This window comes from Diadema setosum, chromosome 21 (assembly GCF_964275005.1).
Source record: "Diadema setosum chromosome 21, eeDiaSeto1, whole genome shotgun sequence".
In the NCBI taxonomy this organism is placed as follows: domain Eukaryota; kingdom Metazoa; phylum Echinodermata; class Echinoidea; order Diadematoida; family Diadematidae; genus Diadema; species Diadema setosum.
Genome location: NC_092705.1, coordinates 8,189,234 through 8,212,968, shown reverse-complemented (window position 1 = coordinate 8,212,968; position 23,735 = coordinate 8,189,234). Strand labels below are relative to the sequence as shown.

The following is a 23,735-nucleotide window of genomic DNA, read 5'->3' as shown; positions in this document are numbered from 1 at the left end:
CGGCCTAAAAAAGATGGGGGTACACGCGTTATCCTAGACCTGTCTGATCTCAACAAATATCTCCAGTACCAGCATTTTAAGATGGAAAATATCCATACTGCTATTGAACTCATTTCAGAAAATAGTTTCTTAGCTTCAGTCGACCTTCGGGACGCGTACTATACAGTACCTGTGCACCCAGCACACAGGAAGTTCTTAAAGTTCTCCTGGAAAAATCAACTTTGGCAATTCAAAGTACTGCCTAATGGCCTGAGCACGGCGCCAAGGTTGTTCACTAAACTACTGAAACCTGCATTCACATTACTGAGAGAGCAAGGGCATGTAGTAATTGGATACCTTGACGATATCCTCATTATTGGAGAAAGTGAGAATCAAACTTTGCAAACGGTTTTGGAAACCACTAGCATCCTTGCACAACTTGGGTTCTTGGTGCACCCAGATAAATCAGTACTATGCCCCACTCAAGAAATACAATTTCTTGGTTTCATTCTCAACACTCAGACCATGACAATTCGACTGCCTGATAACAAATCAGAGGAAATACAGTCCTTGTGCACTGAACTTATGCAAATAGCAAACCCCAGTGTCAGGCAGGTTGCTAGAATTATCGGGAAAATGGTAGCATCATTTCCCGCAGTCCAGTATGGACAGCTCTATTACAGGGCCTTAGAAAGGGACAAAATCAAAGCACTCAAAATGAATAAGGGGCATTTTGACAGAAAAATGAGCCTATCTTTGGAAGCAAAAGAAGAGCTGCAATGGTGGATAGACAATGTGCAGTCTGCTTTCTCACCCTTACGACACCCTAAACCTATGCTCGAATTGTGCACGGATGCCAGTGGCAAAGGCTGGGGGGCATCTGATCATACCACCCATACAGGGGGTAGATGGAATGAAGACGAACTGCAAAAAGCCAGGGAGAATAAGATTAATTATCTGGAGACCCTGGCTGCTGGCATGGGACTCAAGTCCTTCTGTTCTAATTCACAAAACATTCATGTCTTGTTACGGCTAGATAACAGTACTGCTGTTGCGTACATTAATAACATGGGAGGCATTAAATCCCTTGACTGTGATCGGGCAGCCCGAGAGATTTGGCAGTGGTGCGAAACTCATAAAATTTGGGTCACAGCAGCACACTTGCCAGGAAAGCTGAATGTGGAGGCAGACCGCATGTCTAGAATATTCAATGACCGCACAGACTGGATGCTTGACCGCACAGTTTTCCAAGAAATAACCTCACGTTTTGGGACACCAGAAATAGACCTATTTGCCTCCAGACTTAACAAGCAGGTAGAGAACTATGTCACATGGCTGCCCGACCCACATGCCAAGGCTGTTGATGCCTTTACTCTCGATTGGGGAAAGTGGTACTTTTATGCATTTCCTCCTTTCTGCTTAGTTGCTAAGTGCATTCAAAAAATCAAATCTGATAATGCAGCTGGGATACTAGTAGTCCCAAAATGGCCAAGCCAGCCATGGTTTCCTCTCCTAAACAGGATGATGAATGAGGAACCACTTGTTATTCATAGGAGTGAATCCTTACTAACATTGCCAGTTTCTAACACTCCTCACCCACTTCACACTCAGATTGATCTTCTTGCTTGCAGGTTCTGTGCAACCCCTTCAGAGATGCGGGATTGAACGCACGGATAATTGCTGTAATGGCCTCTTCTTGGAGAAAAGGGACTAAAAACAGTATGCAGTGTACATAAACAAATGGAAAGCATTTTGTGACAAGAAATGCAGCAACTAATTGTATTCAGATGTTCAAGCTGTCCTGGAATTCCTGAGTGACATTTTCTTCGAAAAAGGGGCAGGTTACAGTGTCATAAACTTAGCACGGAGTGCTCTATCTTCATTTGTGATACTTCGAGATACTATGTTTCCAGTTGGAAACCATCCCTTTATCCAGAGGTTTATGAAGGGAGTTTTTCAGCTACGCCCACCCAAGCCTAGATACATGGAAACGTGGGACGTTAACCTTGTTTTCAATTTTCTTCGTTCTTGGTCCCCAGCGCACGTATTGGACCTGAAAAAAATTGACGCTTAAATTGTGTGTGATTATTGCATTAATCTCAGCACAAAGGATTCAATCATTACACTACCTAAGCTTGGATGATATGGTGTTAAGAGAGAATGCAGCCACCTTTCACCTTCATGATCTCCTAAAACAGAGCAAGCCTGGAAATTACTCACACAGTGTCAAGCTCCAGGCATACCCACCAGACAGGAGACTTTGTGTGGTCAGGTACTTGCAGGAATACATCAGAAGGACCCACAGGATCAGAGCTAGTGAGCGGTACCTTTTTGTTAGCTACAAGAAACCGTTTCACAGGGTATCCTCTCAAACAATCGCTCGCTGGATTAAGGAGGTTTTGGAGGCTGCGGGTATTGATACAGGGATCTACAAGGCGCATTCTACTCGGGCAGCGTCTACCTCCGCAGCCAATAAAGGAAATTTCCCAGTATCTAAGATACTTGCGCAAGCCGGTTGGGCCAACGAAATAACCTTTCGCAAGTACTACAACAAGCCCTGTCCTGCTGAGAAAAATTTTGTAGAAACAATTATCAAAAAATAGACTGTGAAGCCCTAAGATTTGAGCAGACATGTCTTGAACTGCCTGAACTTGTGAACTCTTGGAGACACAATATCTATGCAGCATTCAGCCTGAATGAGAATGGCAATGGAACCTCTATCTAAGGTATGCTCCCTACCCCTTTTCGGGGGGGTTGCCTCGAGAATGTAACCACTGGCTTCGAAATCTCATATATGACGTAATCTCTCACGAAATTACGATATAAAATGGAAGATTAAACGAGAACTTACCGTTTGAAGTTTAATATTAATTTTATGAGTAATTGGAGGGTGAGATTACGTCCCACCTCACCCTCCCTCAATTTCAAACGGTAACTTAATCTCTCGTTATCTTCCTACATCAGTGGTCACATTCTTGCTTCTAATATTGAGTGGCGCGCGCACTAGCGGGATCTCATATATGACGTAATCTCACCCTCCAATTACTCATAAAATTAATATTAAACTTCAAACGGTAAGTTCTCGTTTAATCTTCCATTATCACATGGTGCTAAAAAAAACAACAACAGCATAATATACAAGTATATTCCTTAGACACTTTGGAAAAAAATGTACCTCACGCGGTGGTGTTACGTGTTATACACCTCTACAACGGTATTGTATTCAAGAATATTCATTATACAGGTTATTTGCTGTACAGTTCAGTTTTACGTAAACAAGGACAAAGCCTTCTGTATGTATGGTTTTTGAAAGCTGGAGAAAAATGGGTGGGACGGATGCATGTTTGCAACTACGCATCTATGTAAGGTCAAATCTAATTGAACTCCCAATTAGCAACTTCTTCATTCAAAAGCATGTACTGGGCTTTGCGCCACTCGTCCTTGAGGACCGTACGTATTCGCAGCATACGAATAGGAGGCGGAGGCTAGTAAGTCGCTCATTCTTTAGTAGCTAGTCGCCCTCTTAAAGTCTTTCCTGTCTCACGATCCAAACAGATCCAAATATTTGTATCTTTCGAGGAAAACATCGACTTAAATATTATCCCCTCTTTCCCTCTCTCTCCCCTACCTCCCTCTCTTTTCTTTCTTTCTCGCTTTCACACCTGCTCTTGGAAGAGCAGTAAGGTACTCAAAGGGGTATTGTAACTGCTTTCATCATTATTTTTTTTTCTTCACGTCATTCTTTTCACAATATGCCTCCATGGTGAGACGTCACTACGTTAATGATCGTTTACATACTAGCATGAAAAATGAGCGCAGTAGTTAGGCGTTTTACAAACATTCTCAGTCTATATTATTATAGTCAAACTTTAGTGTGGGTGTGTGTCTCTCTAGTCGGATTTGTATCTTTCCAATAATGTAGAAGTAATTATGCCCTTTTATGTTAAATATATAATCATTTCATGAATACCTGCACTATGTCATGGAAAATTCTATGCCTTATGTGTAGTGAACTTAGTATAGTAAGAGGCATTTGAATGTCTAATATATCAGCCATTTTCACATAAATTTAACGGTGTATTGTATAGTTTGAATATTGTGTTATAAACAATTTCATTTTTATGATTTTCTTTATTGGGGGGGGGGAGGGGGCTTGGGGCCACCAAATTTCATTGTTGGAACCACCAAAAACAAACGGGCCACTAAAAGAAAAAAGTTAGTGTCAGACATTGATATACATGAATTACAATGTTCATTATACATAATAATATGAGAGGAATGAGTCATTATGTCAATAAAATTAGATATACTACACCATGTGGTACTAATGTTTTGCTGTACTTACCTGACAGACTCAAAGCTGATGTCGTTGTAAACGTTGGATATCGTCCGATTATCAAACAGCTTAATGAAGAAGACATAATGAGGTCCATTAGGTGCTGGCCAGAAATCCTATTCATAGGGAAATCAAAATGGTATCTACAGTAAAGAAGAGGGTTATTGCTGCAGACCCCTGAACATTGTTGCATTTTATATTCATTTCACCAAAGGAAAGGCAGTTCGACATGCATTGTAGCATGTCGACAGTGCTCTAATCAGGGGAACTAGTAATTCAAGTAAGCATTTCATGACGTCATGCACCTTGAGAAGCATATGAAGAAACATTAACATGGGCTATAAATTCATCGTTCTTCAACCATCTGTGCACCAATGGCAACGTTGGCATAATATTAGTGATGATTATCATCATCATCATCTTCTTCTTCTTCTTCTTCTTCACCATCACCATCATCATCACCATCACCATCATCACCATCGTCATCATCGTCATCATCATCATAAATCATAAGATATGATTGCCCTGGGTGTGGTGCCAGCATGGAAGCACATAAACAAACACTCTCTATCTCATCGTCATCATCGTCGTCATCATCATCATCATCATCATCATAAATCATAAGACATGATTGCCCTAGGTATGGTGCCAGCATGGAAGCACATAAACAAACACTCTTTATCTCATCGTCATTGTCGTCATCATCGTCATCATCATCATAAATCATAAGACATGATTGCCCTGGGTGTGGTGCCAGCATGGAAGCACATAAACAAACACTCTCTATCTCCAACCATAGGTGGCGCGATTCAATCGTCACTCGGGGCGACAATAGATTGAGTGCAGTTTGAGCTTCTGAACCTATAAGCATAATACTGTATCACCATCCCCGCGATCTACGGGCCTGGAATTTGACCTGATTCTGGTCCTGTGCGGAAATATTGGAGGATTTCCTTTAACCTTCGGAAAACATATTTATAGTCACAAACGACAAAATGTATGTGAGCGGTCCGCCTTTTAGCAGAATGCTGGATTAGGCTCTCTGGGGCGTCCATTTTTTTTTCTTTCACAATGAAAAAAAAGGAAATTAAACACTGTTTTGTGACAATATACTGCAATTACTCTTGGCTATTCCAAACTCCCCGATCCCCACCCCCGTCCCATCCGTCCACATAGACCTACACACACCATCACACAAATCTGCAATCGTTGATTCTTTTTTTTTTTTTCATCTTTGGGGAGCTGCATTGTTTTGTTTTGTTTTCCTATTGAATTTTTGTACCCCAGATATTTTCTCCTTCTGGACGTTTATACCTACTGTTCTCTACTCCACAAATAAATCTACGTAGGCGGGCACACACACACACACACACACACACACACACACACACACACACAAGTTTGGAGGTATTAATGTGTGATTGCAACGTATCATTCTTAGCCTTTGGGTTACACGATTCTGTAAGTTTTCCAGATAAACCATTTTAATAAATGATAATGGTAATAAAACAATAAAAAAAAAATGCAACTCGTTTTCCCGTGAAACTCACAAATTCGCTGGCGTCCAGCCCGATGTCGGTCATGATGATGTCAACAGTCCTGTTGACCCACATGTCCGCATAGGGGTGGTCGCTAGGGGGCGGCCTGACGTCGAAGAGGAGCGCCTTCTCACGGCTGAGCACGATGTCGAACATCTCCACCATGGTCAGAATCCTCTGGCGGCTAAACTCCTCCTTCTCCTCGGAGGAGAGGAACCAGGCATTCAGGAAAGGGTTTCTCTGGGGGATGCGTATAAAAACAGACCACAAAATTATGCTGTGTCCACTGCATTCCCGTTATAACGGACACGGATATAACGAAATTCTCGTTACAGCGAAATCGAAATTGAGTTCCCAAATTTATCATATCGTCATGTTGCAGTCCATATATGAAGAGGAAAGCAGACCTTGCGGCTTAAACGGGACTACCCTACTTATAAAAAGAAGGCATCAAATGAAAATAAATAAATAAATAAATAAATAAATAAATAAATAGATAAATAAATAAATAAATAAATAAACAAACAAATAAAAAAAATAATCTGTATATCTTTATACACTATACTGTTGGGTTACAACGAAATTTCGATATAAGGAAAGAAAACCATCGGTCGGGAGGTCTTCGTTATATAAACGGGAGTGCACTGTATTTACATATGTTTCAAATCTTTACATCTCGTTTATTGTTTTCAACGATGTTTAAGGCCTTTTGTCATTCACATACTCAGACAAGATATCATCAAAGAATATTTCCCATCTCTAGTCACTTATCATACTGACAAAATCAAAATTTCATGACGTCATTATGGACAACAATATACAGGAAACGTGAGAATTCCACAATATTTCTTCTTTTTTTTTCATGAAAAATATACACACTCCATTGACTTGTTGCTGACAATGTAGTAATAGTAATGATAATGATAATAATCATGAAGTGTAGTAGTCTCCTTATTCAGCGATATCGGCAACGAAACTTTAAAAATTCATAACTTTTGATACGATTATCCGATTTTCCTCAAACTTCCACGAATGTGTTCAGCTAATATCGCTGCTTGCACTCAATCCACAATTATACTTGGGCTTTGGTTTTCTTTACTTCACAATGGTGATTTGCTTATGACAGAAAAAAAAAATGTGTTCATCACGCCACTAATCTTACTTTCTAAGCGATTACGAGAAAATCGGTGGAAGTCAACAGGCGAAACCTTTCCTGTGTCCTACAGTGCACACAAAATTAAGTGAATGAGCCAGCAGTACTGACAAAAATACTGGTACCATGCAATTATACGAGGATCCTTACTTTGGCGAACCAGGAGCCTGCGTCTAGTTCGAGTAGCTGTTCTATCGTGAAGGTGTCGGCGTGCTCGCCCGCACGCTCGGGGAAAACCTCCTTCACGTTGGTGGTCCGGAGGAGGTTGTCGTCGTGAAATACGTACGGGACGCCGTCAAAGCTGAAAGCAGAGCATGCGCAGTGCACAACATGTCACGTTTTCTCCATAATATTATAGGATTTAGCCCTCCCACTTTACCCAGGATAATGCATTTGTGACATAAAGTATCTCCGTTAGCCCCACCCCCTCCCCCTTTTCATTCACTCTATACGCAATCAGCATTTCACCACTTTCAATTCAGGATACGTAAGAAAACCTAGTTAGAAATAGCTCTTTGCGTAACTTCATTTTCCTGAATAATTGATAATTTTGCTGGGTTCGCCTATTCAGTTGTATATAAAAAAATTTTTTTTTTACAATGATTCTATATCACGCAAAATAATTAAAAAGAAAATTGTATGTATACAACATTATCACTACGATGGTTACAAAACAATGCCTCACACAGTGCTACATTTTGTCCACGTGAGGTGTAGATATGTCCCTGCACCAAGGGCATTAATTGAGAGAAGATCTAAGTACACTTTAACTCTTAACTTAAAGACCATTTGCAGATGAAACAAAAACCCAGCATTAGTGCTTTAAAATAGTTCTAAAATGTGAGTTAGGGATAGAAACAACCACTGTAAAAATTTGAATAGGTAAAATTAATGTTAAGTGACTTGTTAAAGATACAAAATGTGAATAATAGTTATGATAAAAATGTTTCCAGACTAAACCGTCTAAAGTTACGGTTTATTGAGAAAAATACAGACATCCCCTTATATTTTGGCTTTATCGCGATGATAGGATGATTTGTGGTACAACAGACCTACACATATGCATATGTCATATCTTGAAAACTTTTTAAGTCACTGTTCCCAAAGGTAAAAGGACCTTTGAATTGATGAAGAATTCATATGCAGCACATGTACCTAATCCGAACGTCCGATTCGATTCCGTGAGCGTCGAACTCGTCCAGTGCAAAGAGGAAAGAAATGTTGGTATTTTCCGGTGAAATCTGTGGGAAAAAAGAAATGGCAACAAATTCTTTTTGTGAGGAGGAGGATAACAAACCATGCCTTATATGTCGTTTATCAGGCGCACTTTTGTCAAGATGGCATTTATTGCAGGAAGAGTAAATTTTTGTACTCGACAAAATGTTTTCGCTTCAATCAACTTAAAATATTTTTATTTCGTTTATTTCACAATTACATAAAATTGGTGATGCATGAATCTATTATATTTCGTACATAAGAAACCATACGTCTCTGATATTTTTGACACGGTTCTTAGGGCAGCATTTGAAGAGCTTAGCTTCCAAAAGTGCCCAATCCATCATTTTTCAATGGAACTCTTCATTTTATTGAAAATGGTCAGGTAGGGACAAAATGTTTCCAGCTACCGATATCCTTGCATCTGATTGGCTGAAAGCAAATATGTCAGTGAAAATCGTTGACAAAACGCTTGATACAATGCCCCCGCGTCACATAATGCAACAACGTTGAACAATCTACAACCTCAATTTGCACGCACTTTCTAACCAGAAATTCATGACACCCCTTTAAGTTATAGGCCTGCTGAGTTCTAAGTTATACTCATGTAGAAGAAAAAAAAAAGTTACAGAGGATTGTCTTGAGGCATTAGGCTGTGAAATTTGTATGGAAACAGCGCCATACCTGTTCAGCTCCCTTGTGTGCAAAGAGGAGTGGCTTTGGCGGGTTGTCCGCGGGATGGTGGTGGGTCATGATGCACGGTGATTTGATGAAGATGGGCGTGACGTAGAGACCAATCAAAACCAGGAAGTACCAGATGGACGCCTCGCGGATAGGAATACCTGAGCGAGAGGAGTGAGAAAGAAGTAATACTTTTCTTATCTTTCGTTACGAGAAGCGAGCAAAGAAATAATAATGTGATCACACAGCTCAAAGACCACACGAAAGTAGACCAAAAGGAATTTCCACTTCTCTATGGAATTTAAAAGAGTAAGGTCTAGATAAGCTTTAAACGTATCAGGGCAATTACCCCCTGAGGACAATTATCCCCCGGCTGAACTTTGTTAGTGATAAGATAAGAGTAAAGTTTAGGGTTAGAGTTTAGGTTAGAGTTAGGATTGGGTTCAGGATTAGGATTAGGGTTAGGGTCAGGGGAAGGGTTTGGGATACTGGCCCAGGGAGTAATTGCTCTAGACCAGCTTTAACATGGTTTATATAACTTGTTAAATTTTGACTATCCGAACCCATTCAAAATATGATTGTACTGTAATAAGGTTAAAGCAACAACTTTTTTTTCCCCTGCGACAATCGTTCCGGTCTTATTTTCTCCAAGGACGTAGAGTTAGGGTTTGGGTTGTGATGGGGTTAAAGTTTAGTTAGTTTGATGTTAGGAATAGGATTAGGGTTAGGGTTATGAGTGTGGGTACAATTTATAATTTGCTCATTACATGCATATTGATACGTCAGAATAATGACCAGTGCTATCCTCCTGACATGGTAGGGTAGGGTGTTACCTTTCTTCTTCATCGGACCCAGGCTGCCGGCGACGAACCAGCTCAGAATCGTCATAACAGTAACGGCGGCTAACTGCAGGAACGGGCCTATGTACTGTTTGTCAATGGGCAAAGCATGCGACAAAACTTCATGTAAGCAAATCGGATCAGGATAAGATGATGAACTACATACGAAATAATATCCTTAAAGAGATATTTGCAGTTTAGAAGCAATTATAGCACATTCATGAGAGGCCACTGAATCACATACAGATAATGTCTTGATGTCGTTACTACTACATCACTACAAGTTCTAACGGGGGCTTTAGATTTGCGACGCAGACGTTTACGACAACTGCGTTGGCCGTTCTCCTCTCTCTTTTTCATGGGTAGTGCTGCAGAGTAGCTTTAAGTTGCGCGAGAACACATCACCTGATCTCAAAAGGGAGACAATGGGAAGAAGCATTTACAAAGTAAAATGGCGCCCCCATACGATCACTGCCATCAAGTCGAGCTCTCTGCGTCGTTACTTTGGCCCAGAACCGGCCGTGAAAACTCAGACGATGTGAGATCGTTTTTGATAAGTAATTTTGCGAAAGCGCAGAACAAGTGTTCTCCCCCCCCCCCCCCCCGCACGTCCGCTTCGCAAAAACCTAAAACTCCTTAATATGCCTTTACATGAAACAATTTGATACGAACAAGTGACGAAGACTTCCATTTCTTCTTCAAAAGGAAGAGGATTACTGAAAACCTGTAAGCCAGCGAACGAAAGACTTGAAAGGCCTTAACATCGTCACCCCATCTAACTAGCATAATTATTATCTGACTGTTGCCGATATCACTGTCCTGGAAACAGGCGAACATGTCATAACTTACGTATTTGATAACCGAAAGTATTGAAACTGTCAGTGTAATAGCTGCTCACATCAATGTACGATATAAAAATCATCCCTACCATGGGGTAATGTTGTTGTTTTGTTTTGTTTTGTTTTGTTGTTGTTTTTTTACGTTGTAATGTACAAGTTGAATATCAATAGATTTCCAAGTTTTGGTGTCCACTTGATCATACCTCGAGTAATTCGGGAACAAAGTGCCAGAGATGTCGCAATCGAATGCTGACAAAGACCAGGAGAGTGATCGTCATGATGAGCGACATACTGAGAGCAATCTGTGAGGATTTAAAAACAAACAAACAACCAAACAGAGCAGTGTCAACATGATGACGTCACAATGCGATAAACAGTATCGGACAATCATTGTATTATGATTATCCACATGGAAATTGATTCAGCATGCGTGATTTATATACACTGCGCAAAACCTAGAAACTATTTATTGTGGAGATTCTTTTCTGAGCCGGTGCACGGTAAGTCGTCTTCTACTGAAAACTCTCACTAAAGTAAGACTCTCACTATACGCTCGGATGGACGGGGTAAGGTTATTACGGGTGTAATTTTCTACATTATTGACTTTATAAAATGAAACAATTATTGTGAAGTCTTTCCTCGCTGATCTTCTTGAACTACGCATGAACACTCCTTTTCAGACACTCCGAGAATAAACACGCCTTCGCGTCGCCGTTCGCTATTAACTGCAATACAAAAATCCAAACAGATGATAACTATGACTGTCTATCACAGACAGAGTGTCACATTTTGTGTGAAAAAAAAAGAAATCAAACAGACAAACAAAACAGGATTCCATATCCTTAATATCATTTCTTTTTATCCATACCTTGTGCACCAGATGAAGCTGTAATCTCTCCTTCATCGCCATGTGGAGGAAACCAAAGATCTGCCATTTTACAAGAATCGGACAACAGTAAAGCAAAAAGGCTATAAATTCATATCGAGTGGACATTAATGACATACAATACAGCCTGTCTCAAATTGTTATTGCTCTGTCATTTATTTGCTAAAAATGATACAAGAACTTCCCTTCTGTTTAAATCGACTTCAATCCATCGATATCAAAAAAAAAATCACACTGAAATGGAATTCTTGTCATTGGAAAAGCTTGTAGAAGGAACAGGTAGTTATGTACTCCATTCTTTATACTGTTCAGGGGCTGCAGAACGAGTCATGGGTGTTGTGATCCCCCCCCCATTTTTTTTCAGATTTTTTTTTTTTTTAACACATGAGTGTGTGTGTGGGGTGGGGGTGGTTGTAGCCCCCAATCCTATGGCTCTGCGGTCCCTGTGGTTCGTGTGTGCCTGATTCTAACTGTACCTAAGGCTGAAAACAAGCTTGTTTGAAGTGAAGCTTATAGGGATGGCATAGTATTGGTGGAGATGAGGATTGGACTTTTAACTTTTTGCGAGATACTAAGAAACCACTTATGACATAATGATAAAGGATACCATTCTAAGAGGAATTCAGAGTATATTAGATGAAAATCGCTTTTGGAATGGCTGAAACATTAAAAAACATAGTAAAACAAAGCGATCCTAATAAAGGTGGGTCCCACCTTTTATAAGGATTGCTCTGTTTTGGATATCTCAGTCATATCGAAACCAATTTTCATCAATTAAATGTTGAATCCCTCTTGGAATTACACGTTCTTTCATATTTCATAAGAGGTTTCTCATTATTCTCACCAAAGAAATGTTAGAAACATAAAGTTAGGTTTCGACTAAAACTATACGATCCCTTGGCTTTGACAGTATAAGACTGGAAGGTGTCATACGTACCATCAGCAGCATTACGTAACCGAAGAGGACGTAGGAGACGATTTGGAAGGTGATATAGAATGGGAACCAAAAACCTGATGATGACCATATTCCCCTGTAGAAAAAGGAAGACAAGGTGAGAAAGAAATAAAAAAGAAACACAGTCAAAGTTATTTGAAAATTTGAAATCCCCCCAAAAGTCCTGCACGTTTACAAGAGCTTTCAAGGCTCTACTACTTTATATGTCCCAAGCTAATTTACCTAAATATAGAAGCACTTCTGAGCATAAAACTACCATACACACTTAAACACTTTAGATATGCCACTACCGTTCCCAAGCCTGAGCTTTCGATTTTTTTCATGTTTTTTTCCAGTAGCCGTTTCCGCGATACATGTATAAACATTTCCTCATCTTCATTCTGTTTGAATTCTTCCTGTTTTCAGTTAAGTATGTCCTATCCGTTGCCAAAAAAAAAAGAAAAAAAAGGAAAAATGACTTTCTTCTCTGCTAGAAGAAGGGGGAGAAAGATGAGAACGAAAATGGTTCAAACCATAGTCGCTGGTACCTGGGGGGGAGACGGCGTGTAGGGGAATGATTGATAAACACGTTCACGTTAATTGTGCACTGTACATTTTTTATGAATACTAAAATTATGGACATTTTCCCATGAATGTAAACAGACTTATTATCATTGCAAAGCTGTTTGGCATTGCACTTATCATATATATCTAGGCACTTTCTCGTAAATCCCACCAGTGGCAGTAATGTACATATATTGTACATTAGTCAATTAACCTCCTCCAGATTTGCGTAAAGTTGCTTGTTGTTGTTTTTATTTGCAGGTAATTCTTTTTATTTAATAAAACAAAACAAAAACTAGATACGTGATATCACATAATTATAGTCATCTTTCTTTCTCACATGCAAGTGCGAAGCATACCTTACTGTCTCTTTCGTCAGACACAATCAGCAGAACAACGACAGCACAAGCCTAAAGTTGAGCAAAAGGCCATAAAAATGGGATTGCCCCTAAAACGCTTCCAATTGACTTTGACCGAGCAGAGGTCAAGTGCTGGTGAGTATTAGGTTTCTGCAAATTGAGCACGTCAAAAGTCAGTCAGTTTAGTACTGACAAAAAACCAAAACGAGTATGAAATAAAATCTCATTTCACTTTGTCAAGACACCTTATTCGCAAAACACTCCATTGCAGTATCAAATGTAGCTCGAATTGATTGGTTGTGTGAGTGGGGATAGGTAGATAGGGAGAATATGAGAGATTAATCATATCTATCGCATGTATGGGGGAAAATGAAGGGGCTGATATCTTTGTCATCTTCATCAGAATACCACACTTTTCTTCGCTATCAGAGGCTACACTTGTTCCGGGTTTGAGGAGTTTCATTGAAATGAACTACATGTATATTAAATTTGACTAAGCGTTTGACTAAGCGTGTAAGATAATTAAAACTATATAACGAATCCATCATTAGTGAATCCTATCACATCTTTATCTTAACCCGTTGAAGACTCTGTAGTCTCGAGTATACTCGAGCAGGGGTGGGTTTTTTTGTTTGTTTATTTGTTTGTTTGTTTGTTTTGTTTTGTTTTTTGTTTTCATAACATAAAGCATAATCAGCTCGTCCTTAACGGGTTAAAGTCAGTCATTGCAGATTTCCCACCCCATGAAAAGTACACATTAACCGGACAAAACAAAAACAACAGCCGTACTCACATGCATGCAACCACTCACACATTTATCTTGCATAACAAACTAATATAACCTAAGATCGAAGAAAAATGGTATTACGTCTGGATAAGTGATGACATCTTAATATCATCTTCCGGAGAAAGTGTAAACCTACTTTAAGAGCAATATATTGTCGTCATTATCACGCCGCTTCAATCAAAACAACTTCCGCTGATGAATCGCGTTGACGGGACCGGAACTACAAACTTTGTGTTTAATAGCACATGGTATGTCTCGACAGAATCAACTTTGTGTTGTAGGCTCGTGCACTCTTTGGGAGGATGTTGTCAAGGTTACGCGGGGTGAGTCATCCTAGATGTTCGCCGCAGGAATAACCCAGCACGTTATCGGTAACACACAGAGCCGCCTGTACACTAGATCCTCAGTGCGCGTTGTGGTTAAAGGGATGATATAGTATTGGTTGAGGTGAGAATTCAGCTTTTATCTTTTCGCGAGATATTATAGAACCCACTTTAAGAAATGTCAAGAAGTCTATAATTCTAAGAGGAGTTCAAAGTGGGTCCCACCTTTTGTCAGGATTGCTTTGTTTTGGATATCTCAGCCATTTCAAAATCAATTTTCATCAAACAAACTTTGACTTCCTCCAGAATGCTATGCTCTTTCATATTTCAAAAGAGGTTTCTCATTACCTAAAAAAAAAAAAAAAATCATCATCATAAAAAAAATGTTAGAAACCTCAAATCCCATCTCAACCGAAACTGTGCCATCCCTTTAAAGTTACTCCATCTCTATCTCTACTCGATTTTGACGTCGAAACCAAGCTGAGCCGGATATCAATCTTAAATTTTAAAAAAAAAAAAATCTTCTTCATACGGTGCATTGCTAATAATTCTACACATTAAAACAATTATGTAATTGAATACTTTTTTGGGGGGTTTGCTAAATCGTTTAGTAAAAACGGGCATTTTGCACGTCGCGTGGCATCATTATCGTTACATCTATACATCTTTATCAATTTTGATTGTCATCTCGCCCTTCTGTACCCGTATCTCTTTCCGTCAAACTCGTGACTTTTGAAAAAAAATGTTTGCAGAATTTCAGCTTATAAAGGCAAGAAAATTACTCTTTGCTATAACGACGTCATCTCACTCAGTTTCATGGCATACAACTACAAATGGGTTGGTCAAACATCAGAAGGAAAATGAAGAAAGAAGTTTGAATTCATTCATGATTAATATCACTAACAAAAATAAAAGATTTAGCATGTAAAACTTATTCATACAATGTACTTTGTAAATTGAGGCAATGGCCTATCAAATCGAATACTAGTACTTTTAGTTGGATGTTTAAACAATTGAAATCTAATATGAATACGTTCCTTACTTAGTTTCCCAAACAAGGGAAATGTGGAGGGGTATAACGCATATTATTATGTAGTTTAGTGACCCAGATTCCCCTGTTTTGTTTATGAACTTATGAACTGAGCGGATTTCATGACAATACACAGCATGACCAGAACGATCGACAAGGGATGCTCCTAATATCCGGAGTCATTTTTTTAATCTTTTCCACTTTTTCTCATCAACGCCAACGCACAGTAAGTTCTTCTCTTTATTGTTCAGTGCAGGGAAAGTTGGTTGATATGGCCCATACTATGACTCCGTCTTCTGCTGTTGAACCCGTAATAATTTCCTTCATACAGAATGCGAGTACTTATATAGTCTGAATTTCAAGTCGTCGGAAATCTGCCCAGAATGATATACTAGTGACTGAAGAACGAACTTGTCTTAATTATTGTGTCTCGTAAGATCATCGTGGTAAAGATTTGTGTTTGTCCTTCCACGGTGGGGAAGTTGTCAGGTGAAAATGGAACGGGGAGGGGAAAGGGGAGGGGACGGGGAGAATGGGAAGGGGGAATGCTGCGAGAAGAGAATCAAGATTATCTTCATTTCAACATCTCTTCACTATTACAACAATCATTTTTCTTTTAATGCTGAAAACACGCTATGTTAAAAATGTGAATAGATCAGTAAGGTCAAGAAGGGCGCGCTTACCCCCATTCCCACCTTTCACCTCCCCGGCCTCCCCGCCTCATTTCCAACATAGTTTTCTAATTTATTTTGCCCATGCACACATCATGTTTTTCGTATGACTACTTCATAAATGATGTTATTTCAATTACACATCAGTGCCAAATAGTACAACGTGACTGTCATCTATTTGTCTACATTGCTCAGTTATCAGTTATGTAAGCGTGATACTTAATTTTGTTTACTGGAAAATATAATTTGTCAAATTGAATTGAATAGAATTGAACTGAAGAGGAATCGGAATGCGACTCTGACATGGAAGTATGATGCTATTTGTCGTGATTTTCGCAGACAACCCCATAACAGTCATGTTTGCTTTTGTTGTTGCATTTGCATGTTTATAAGTTCTTTACATAGTAACGCTGTCACTTGCTGCAGCTTAGGAAGATGTGCTGGGACAACTGTTTGAGCTTTGAGCTTGGCATGGTACCTCGACCCTGGCTCACACCCTCCCCGTCAGTGGCAGAACGTGTGAGCCTGTATACACGCAGGTAGTTTCTATAGCAGTTAAAGGAACCACGCACGCAGACAGGGCATTAAAGGGAGGGGGAGGGGGACTTTAAAGGAATGATACAGTATTGATGGAGATGCGGATTGGGCGCTTTACTTTTTGTGAGATACTAAGAAACCATTATTGTACATACCACGCCATTCTAAGAAATTCAAAGTTTATTTGGTTAAAATCGGTTTGGGAATGGCTGGGATATCCAACAACAGAGTAAAACAAAGTGATCATGGTAAAAGGTGGGTCCCACCTTTTACTACGATCGCTCTGTTTTGGATACCTCAGCCATTTCAAAACCAATTTTCATCAAATAAATATTTAATTCCTCTTGGAATTACGTGCTCTTTCATATTTCAAAACATGTTTCTCATAATCTCACCCAAAAATGTTGGAAACCTGAAGTTAGGTCTCAACCAAACTACACGATCCCTTTAAGAGCGAAGGAGGGGGTGGGGTGGAGGAGAGGGGAGTCGAGAGGGTACGTCGGATGAGTAAGGGTAACTAAGGACTGGTCGGGGGTGTTGTTACTCACCAGTTGACACTGTTGGAGTCGTTATCAGCCGATACCCATAGGATCATGTCAGCCAGGGTCGCAAGGAATGTGACCGCCATGATGCAGAACCAGACTCGCTCACTCTGGAAATTTAAACAACAACAACAACAACAAAAATACGAAATAAAGTTGAGGGTACAATGCTATTCTTCTATATCATCGTATGATAATAAAAGACAATGTACATAATCAAAATTAACAGACAGACAAACAAAACACACAACCACACACGTACAAACATGGGAAGTCTGCAAGCACCCGAGGAAAGAATGCCCTACACCCGTTTCATAAAAGTGGTCCTCAATAATATTTTCAAAAATTGCGAAAACATCAATTACCTTTCTTCGAAGGTGAAATTTGCTCCATATTCATAAATCATTAATTTTACAGTTCGACCTCGATAAGCACATTGGCCGGATATGGGAGACCCTATGTTAATGTATATAGCTGCCGTCCAAGCTGCCGTCCCAGTGTACTGGCAGCTAGGCAGGTAGCGTACCCCGCAACGGTGGTGTAATCTATGCTAGCCTGCGCAAAATTGTAGTCCCTTCTTCACAAAAATAAAGTATATCTTTATGTGAAAATCACACATGTTTTACCTCATTAGATATTGAGAAACCTATCATACACATCTTATGAAATTAGTGAAATAGATCCATGAAAAGATGTTAAAGTCACTGTTTTTTCTCAATTTTTGGATGAAAAAAAAAGTCCTTCACTGCGTGAACGCGTCCGGATAATAGAGATTTCCGGATAAAAGGAGGCCGGATAATCGAGGTCGAACTGTTTGTTGGTGTGCTCCTTTTTGTTGCATTGCATTGCATTACATTGCAATGGACGGGACCATTGTCAGAATTCACGTTATGATTTTGCTTCTTTCTACTTTTGGAGAGAGCTTTTGCAAAGTAGAATTTCATTTCATTTTCAATTGCAGAGTCACTCTATTTCTAAGTGATCGTGTGAATACATTCTTCGGACCGCGTAGCAAAAATAGGAAATATATATGTACCCCGTGCATGTATATCATGCAATATATTCAATGCATTCAAGTTAGACAGCAGCTGCGTATAATCATGCATCAATAATGATTTAGTTGATTAGATATTTACGTTATAATTTACAGAGAAAAGCAAAACAGACAAATTGTTCGTTGTAAGACGAGATCAATCAAAATTTGCAGTGTAACACTTCTTGCAAATAAGGTCTAAAAGCTTAGCTAACTTTCGAGAAATGCCATCATCCTACTGACAAAAGAATAAAACAGTTTTATACCTGCACTTCCGATATCAGTCTCGCAAGCCATATTAAACAACAGCATTAACAAATTATCGATACCTTATTCTCATCGATCCTAATCAACTCATATAACAAAGAATCTGTGTTAATTGTATAAATGAAATCCATTTGAAGTAAAGAATACATGTTTGTTTGGTTTTTTTTTTCATCTCGAGACCGATTACAATCTCATCGGCAGGTTGATTCTCGGTCATACCGCTTTAGTAGTCATCTTATTTGGGTAGGATCGGCGTCTCCTGCACCCATAGCAACAGGTGATGCAGCTGGAACAGCAACTCGAGCAGGAACTGCCCATCTTGAGTGGTACGTCTCGTTACTTCGCAGTGAAATGGGGTATCATCGGTTAAACTGCATTTGAATGACAGAAAAAAAAAAGAAGAAATAAGATTTACACACACGCACGTATATATATATATATATATATATATATATATATATATATATATATATATATATATATATATATATATATATATATATATATTGAAACAAGGAAGGAAAAACTGACCAAAAACAATTGTAATAATAAATAGCGAAAACGTTGAGCAAAGAAAATGGGTTTTCCGATGAAAACCCATTTTCTTTGCTCAAAGTTTTCGCTATATATATATATATATATATATATATATATATATATATATATATCACAACGGATATAGGAACGGAGAGAGCATATTAAAGCAGAGTGACGGATTGAATGAACTCATTAATGTCGCGCATAATTACGTACAATGTCTGTCATGTCGTATAAACTTCATTATTTCTTTCCTGTCATCTGTGTGCGGATGTAAATTACATCAATCAACAATATTCATCTGTTATTTACTTCTATTCACAATCAAAACAACATGCATCCAACCTTTCACAATCAAAACGAAGAAGAAGAAAAGAGATCGCTTGTGCAAACTGAAGGATGTTTTTACATCGTTTTCTAACGACTTCTAACCACTCAATGCATCATTTAACTTGTTATTTCCTCATTACCACAAGAATTTCTCTCTTACGACCTGGACCCTGCTTTTAATTACGACCCAATTACCCCTTCTCATCGAAAGTCATTACGACCATCCATTTCTAGTTTTCGTCAAGGCTTCATTTCGCTTTATATAGCTTAAATGAGCGTAAAATAAGTGGTTTATTTATTATGGTATTCGGTCCTCAATGATGAAGAAATGCCCTCAAAGAAGAAAAACATAAAAATGAAAGGTGCAGCCTCACGCAGAGGATAGCAAACATCAAACACACGTTACGACCGTGTCTGGCCGGCAAAGATAAAGTGTAATGTCCATGATGGCATAACGCGTTTCCTTTACATAGCGCCCTCTAGCACGTGATAAACCTCGTTAAAACAAAACAAAACAAAATAAAACACAACAACTTTGAAAAACCGTCCACACATGTATGTCGCGATGTCTGCATTCACTTCGTAGAACATGAATAATTTCTGTGACCACAGAGTTTGACAGTGTCGTTATATTTAGCCTCGAAATGGTTGTTAAACATCACACACGTTTACGAACATGCATTTCACGACGCGACTGAAAGGACAAAGTACGGAATCGGAACGAGGTAGAATGGTTATTTTCAAAATTGATAGCCAAATTTCATTCTCTCTCTCGTCACAGTCGTGATGGCCCGATTTCCTCGATCGACAGCGTGCATATAATTCGTCAAGCAGTGGAACACTGTTTTTGCCAATTTTGCTCCTCAACGACGTCCTTTAAGTGGGAAGTGATTAAAAATTCTACAGACTCCGTCTAGACGCACGCTACTGATTGTGATTCACAACTTGTGAATAAATAAAATCTAGATTTAGATCTTATCTAGATAAACTAATATATAATAAATGAATGAATGAATACATAATAAATGGATATATATTGGTCAATTATACTGATTGCTATTGGTTTGATTGCAGAAGAGCATGCATTAAAATGGCTCAACCCATACACTAATGATTGAAACAAGAAGATATTCAATCCTGTGCCAGATCGATTTTTACTCTATTGGACATTTCTTTTGGAGCGGATTTCCTTCACTTTGATGTGTACAAAGAATCAGTAAATGCGGTGCTGTATATCGCAGGTCTCTTCAAGTATAGCTCACAGGATTTCATGCATCCCTCCACTTTCTCTTCCCTTCATAGCCCCTGACTCACGGGCGGAAACGTTACCCTCGATGGCCCGTGGGGCAATCACGAATGTCACGATGCAAAAACATATCTAAAAATATACATAAACATGGAACTTATAGGTGCCAAGATGTTTATCTCATGTTTTCTTAGCTCGCTCAACAGTTATCATCTGCTAATTACGTGTCGTTATTTTCTTTTCTTTTTAAGTTTTAGTGTGCCTATGTAAAATCTGCTGCTTGGATCAATCGTAGGTGCAACTGCTTTGAATAATAAGAGCATAATATGAAAATTGCAAAGACAGTCGAGAACCTACTAAAATAGTAACACTCATTGGGAGAAAAAAAACAACAACAACAACTCCTGCAGGATAGATTAATGAATCTCACGGAAATAACGAGAGAATTTGCGACATGAAAATCTGTGGAAAAGATTTGACACCGACGTGGGTATACGCACGAAAATATGTATCATGCACGAAAATATGTATCACGCACGAAAATATGTATCAAGAAACCCTCTTGATGTTCCGAAAAAAAATCAAAAACAAATTATAAATATAAACGTATGCACACACCCAAAATATACATTGTCACAAGCTCAGTGACTGCCTCATAGTAGAACAGCAAGATTATCACCGAATTGTTGTAAAATTGGGAACGAAGACCTAGGAGAATTCTATGAACAGATCGGCCGGATCGACACTGCATCGACTCTACCAGGATACCAACGACAAGTTAGTTTACTCAATGAATGGCTACGGTAGGTCAAAGCAGATAGTCGTAAAAGATAGCTGAACCGTCACTATATTGTAACGATTGACCTCTAGAAACCTCGACCGCTATTTGAATTGCAGCCATCATGGTATGAACTTGAGAGTGACGCATTGTTCTCGTGAGCAAATTACCACAACCACCGGGTTCCAGTTGTCCAAATATCCTGCCGCTTATCTCTTTCACGCATTGTTATCAGGGCATTCCTTATCTATCCACATTGCTTCACTCTCAATTTCTAGGTAAGGGGTCTACTTGAACTATTATCTTTCTATCCATTTAATACGTATCTATGTATCTATATACCAATCTATCTGTTTCTCTCTGTCTATCCATCAATCTATCTATCTGTGGGGGCGCTGTGGCATAGTGGATAAGACTCTCGACTCCCGACCGGAGGACCCGAGTTCGAATCCCGCCCAGTGCTTACGTCCTTGGACAAGATGTTTTACCCACTATGTACCTCTCGACCCAGGTGTATAAATGGGTACCTGGCAACGCTGGGGTAATAATAATGGCAGGGCCCTCTGGTAGACACTGAAGAGGCTACCCTGGATAAATAAGACCTTATTATTTATCTATCTATCTATCTATCTATCTATCTATCTATCTATCTATCTATCTATCTATCTATCTATCTATCTATCTATATCTTACCAGTTTATATATATATATATATATATATATATATATATATATATATATATATATATATATATATATTTGCCAGTTTCTATGTATCAGGTACATGTGCAGGTACGTATTGATGTATCTATCTATCTATCTATCGATCTATCTCTCTTTCTATCTATACCCCTTCTCATTTTTCTCTGTCTCCCCTTCGTTTAATCAACTGATCTTGGCTCTGCCTTCGTTTTTGTTTTGTTTTTTTACCATTACACTGTCTTCACTCTCTGGTCGTACATACATTAAAGGGGATGACATGATTTTGGTTAAGATGGGCTTCAGGTTTCCAACTTTTTGTGAGATAATGAGAAACCTCCGATGAAATATGAAAGAGCATATACAATTGGGACCCATCTTCTATTAGGACCACTTTGTTTTACTTTGGGGGGGGGGGGTGTTGATATCTCAGCCATTTAAAAGCCGATTTTAATTAAACAAACTTTTAATTCCTCTTAGAATTGTATGCTCTTTAATACTTCATAAGTAGTTTCTAATTATAATCTGGCAAAAAAAAAAAAAAAAAAACTGAATCCCTATCTAAACCAAAACCACACCACCCCTCTACGTTTTTCCTTCAGCTGCGTATAGGTATATATAATTTGTTTTGCCTTTGGCTGTAAATAAAAGCAGCATAATACCCAAGTATGTATGTGTGTAATGAAACTGAAATCATTATTACATTTCTTAGTTATGGTTATCTGCGCAGTTATCGATGTCTCAATTGTCGAATACACGCCCTGTACAAAGTGAGCGCCAGGAAGTCAACGTCTGGTTTATTGGTTGTACATGATATAGGATTATAATACTTTTGGCGCATTGCGCTTATCGTACTAAGCACGACAACTAAGTTGAGGACCCGTATGTATGAATGGAACTGAAGAGAGTGAGAGCAAGAAATTGAGGGAGAGATGGGGGGGGGGGGGGGGCAGGGAGAGAGAAAGGGGGGGGGGGGACGGAGATTGGAAATTGGACGGAGTTCTCAGAATAAACTTATCGGGGCTCTACATCCATCATCCTCTAGTATCAAAGAAACTGGAACATGGTCGTCACGATACTCTCCGAGAAATTAAAGGTGATTCGTCAACTATTGATGGCAACAGAAAGAAAAATATCTGCTCTTTCAGTCTTCATAATCCATAAACTGCCACAAATATATAAATGAAGTAAATTTCCAAAAACATGTTTAAGTCAAGTTAAAATCAGACGGACAGATCATGACGTTCAACACAAATCGGATATATAAAAAAGATGAGAAGATCATTAACACTTCAAGTTTTATGTGCCAGTGCACAAATTTCACAGGTTCATACGTCACAGGAAAACTGTCAATGGTCAGATGGTAAAACTGTAGAACTGTGAGACGTTCATATCTTGGAGTTGAAAATACCAGGTGGAATAATGTAAAGCAGTGTTGGTTCAAGGTTCAAATTGAGAGTGGCAAATATGTTTACATATTCCTTGACTGATACTGCGCTCAGTCCCCCCCCCCCTCGACTCTTTATGACATTTTCAAGTCAACCATTTTTACCTCTTTCGATTTTGTCTGGTACCAACAACGCTAGAACACTTTACTATTACCATTTTTTAACACTGCTATCATCATCATCA

General features: G+C 39.0%; 1 protein-coding gene across 1 annotated transcript in view; it reads right to left on the bottom strand.

Moving 5' to 3' along the window:
- Positions 1-23,735, bottom strand: part of LOC140244289 (glycerophosphodiester phosphodiesterase domain-containing protein 5-like) — a 71,766-nt gene that overhangs the window by 20,604 nt on the left and 27,427 nt on the right. The window contains exons 2-12 of the mRNA XM_072323935.1: positions 18,733-18,884; positions 17,220-17,323; positions 12,404-12,497; positions 11,449-11,508; positions 10,784-10,882; positions 9,736-9,829; positions 8,906-9,063; positions 8,162-8,247; positions 7,157-7,307; positions 5,866-6,093; positions 4,325-4,431 (exon numbers count right to left, since the gene is read on the bottom strand). Coding sequence (XP_072180036.1) covers positions 4,325-4,431; positions 5,866-6,093; positions 7,157-7,307; positions 8,162-8,247; positions 8,906-9,063; positions 9,736-9,829; positions 10,784-10,882; positions 11,449-11,508; positions 12,404-12,497; positions 17,220-17,323; positions 18,733-18,831 — 1,280 coding nt within the window. The 5' untranslated portion in view covers positions 18,832-18,884. The remainder of the gene's footprint in view (positions 1-4,324; positions 4,432-5,865; positions 6,094-7,156; positions 7,308-8,161; positions 8,248-8,905; positions 9,064-9,735; positions 9,830-10,783; positions 10,883-11,448; positions 11,509-12,403; positions 12,498-17,219; positions 17,324-18,732; positions 18,885-23,735) is intronic.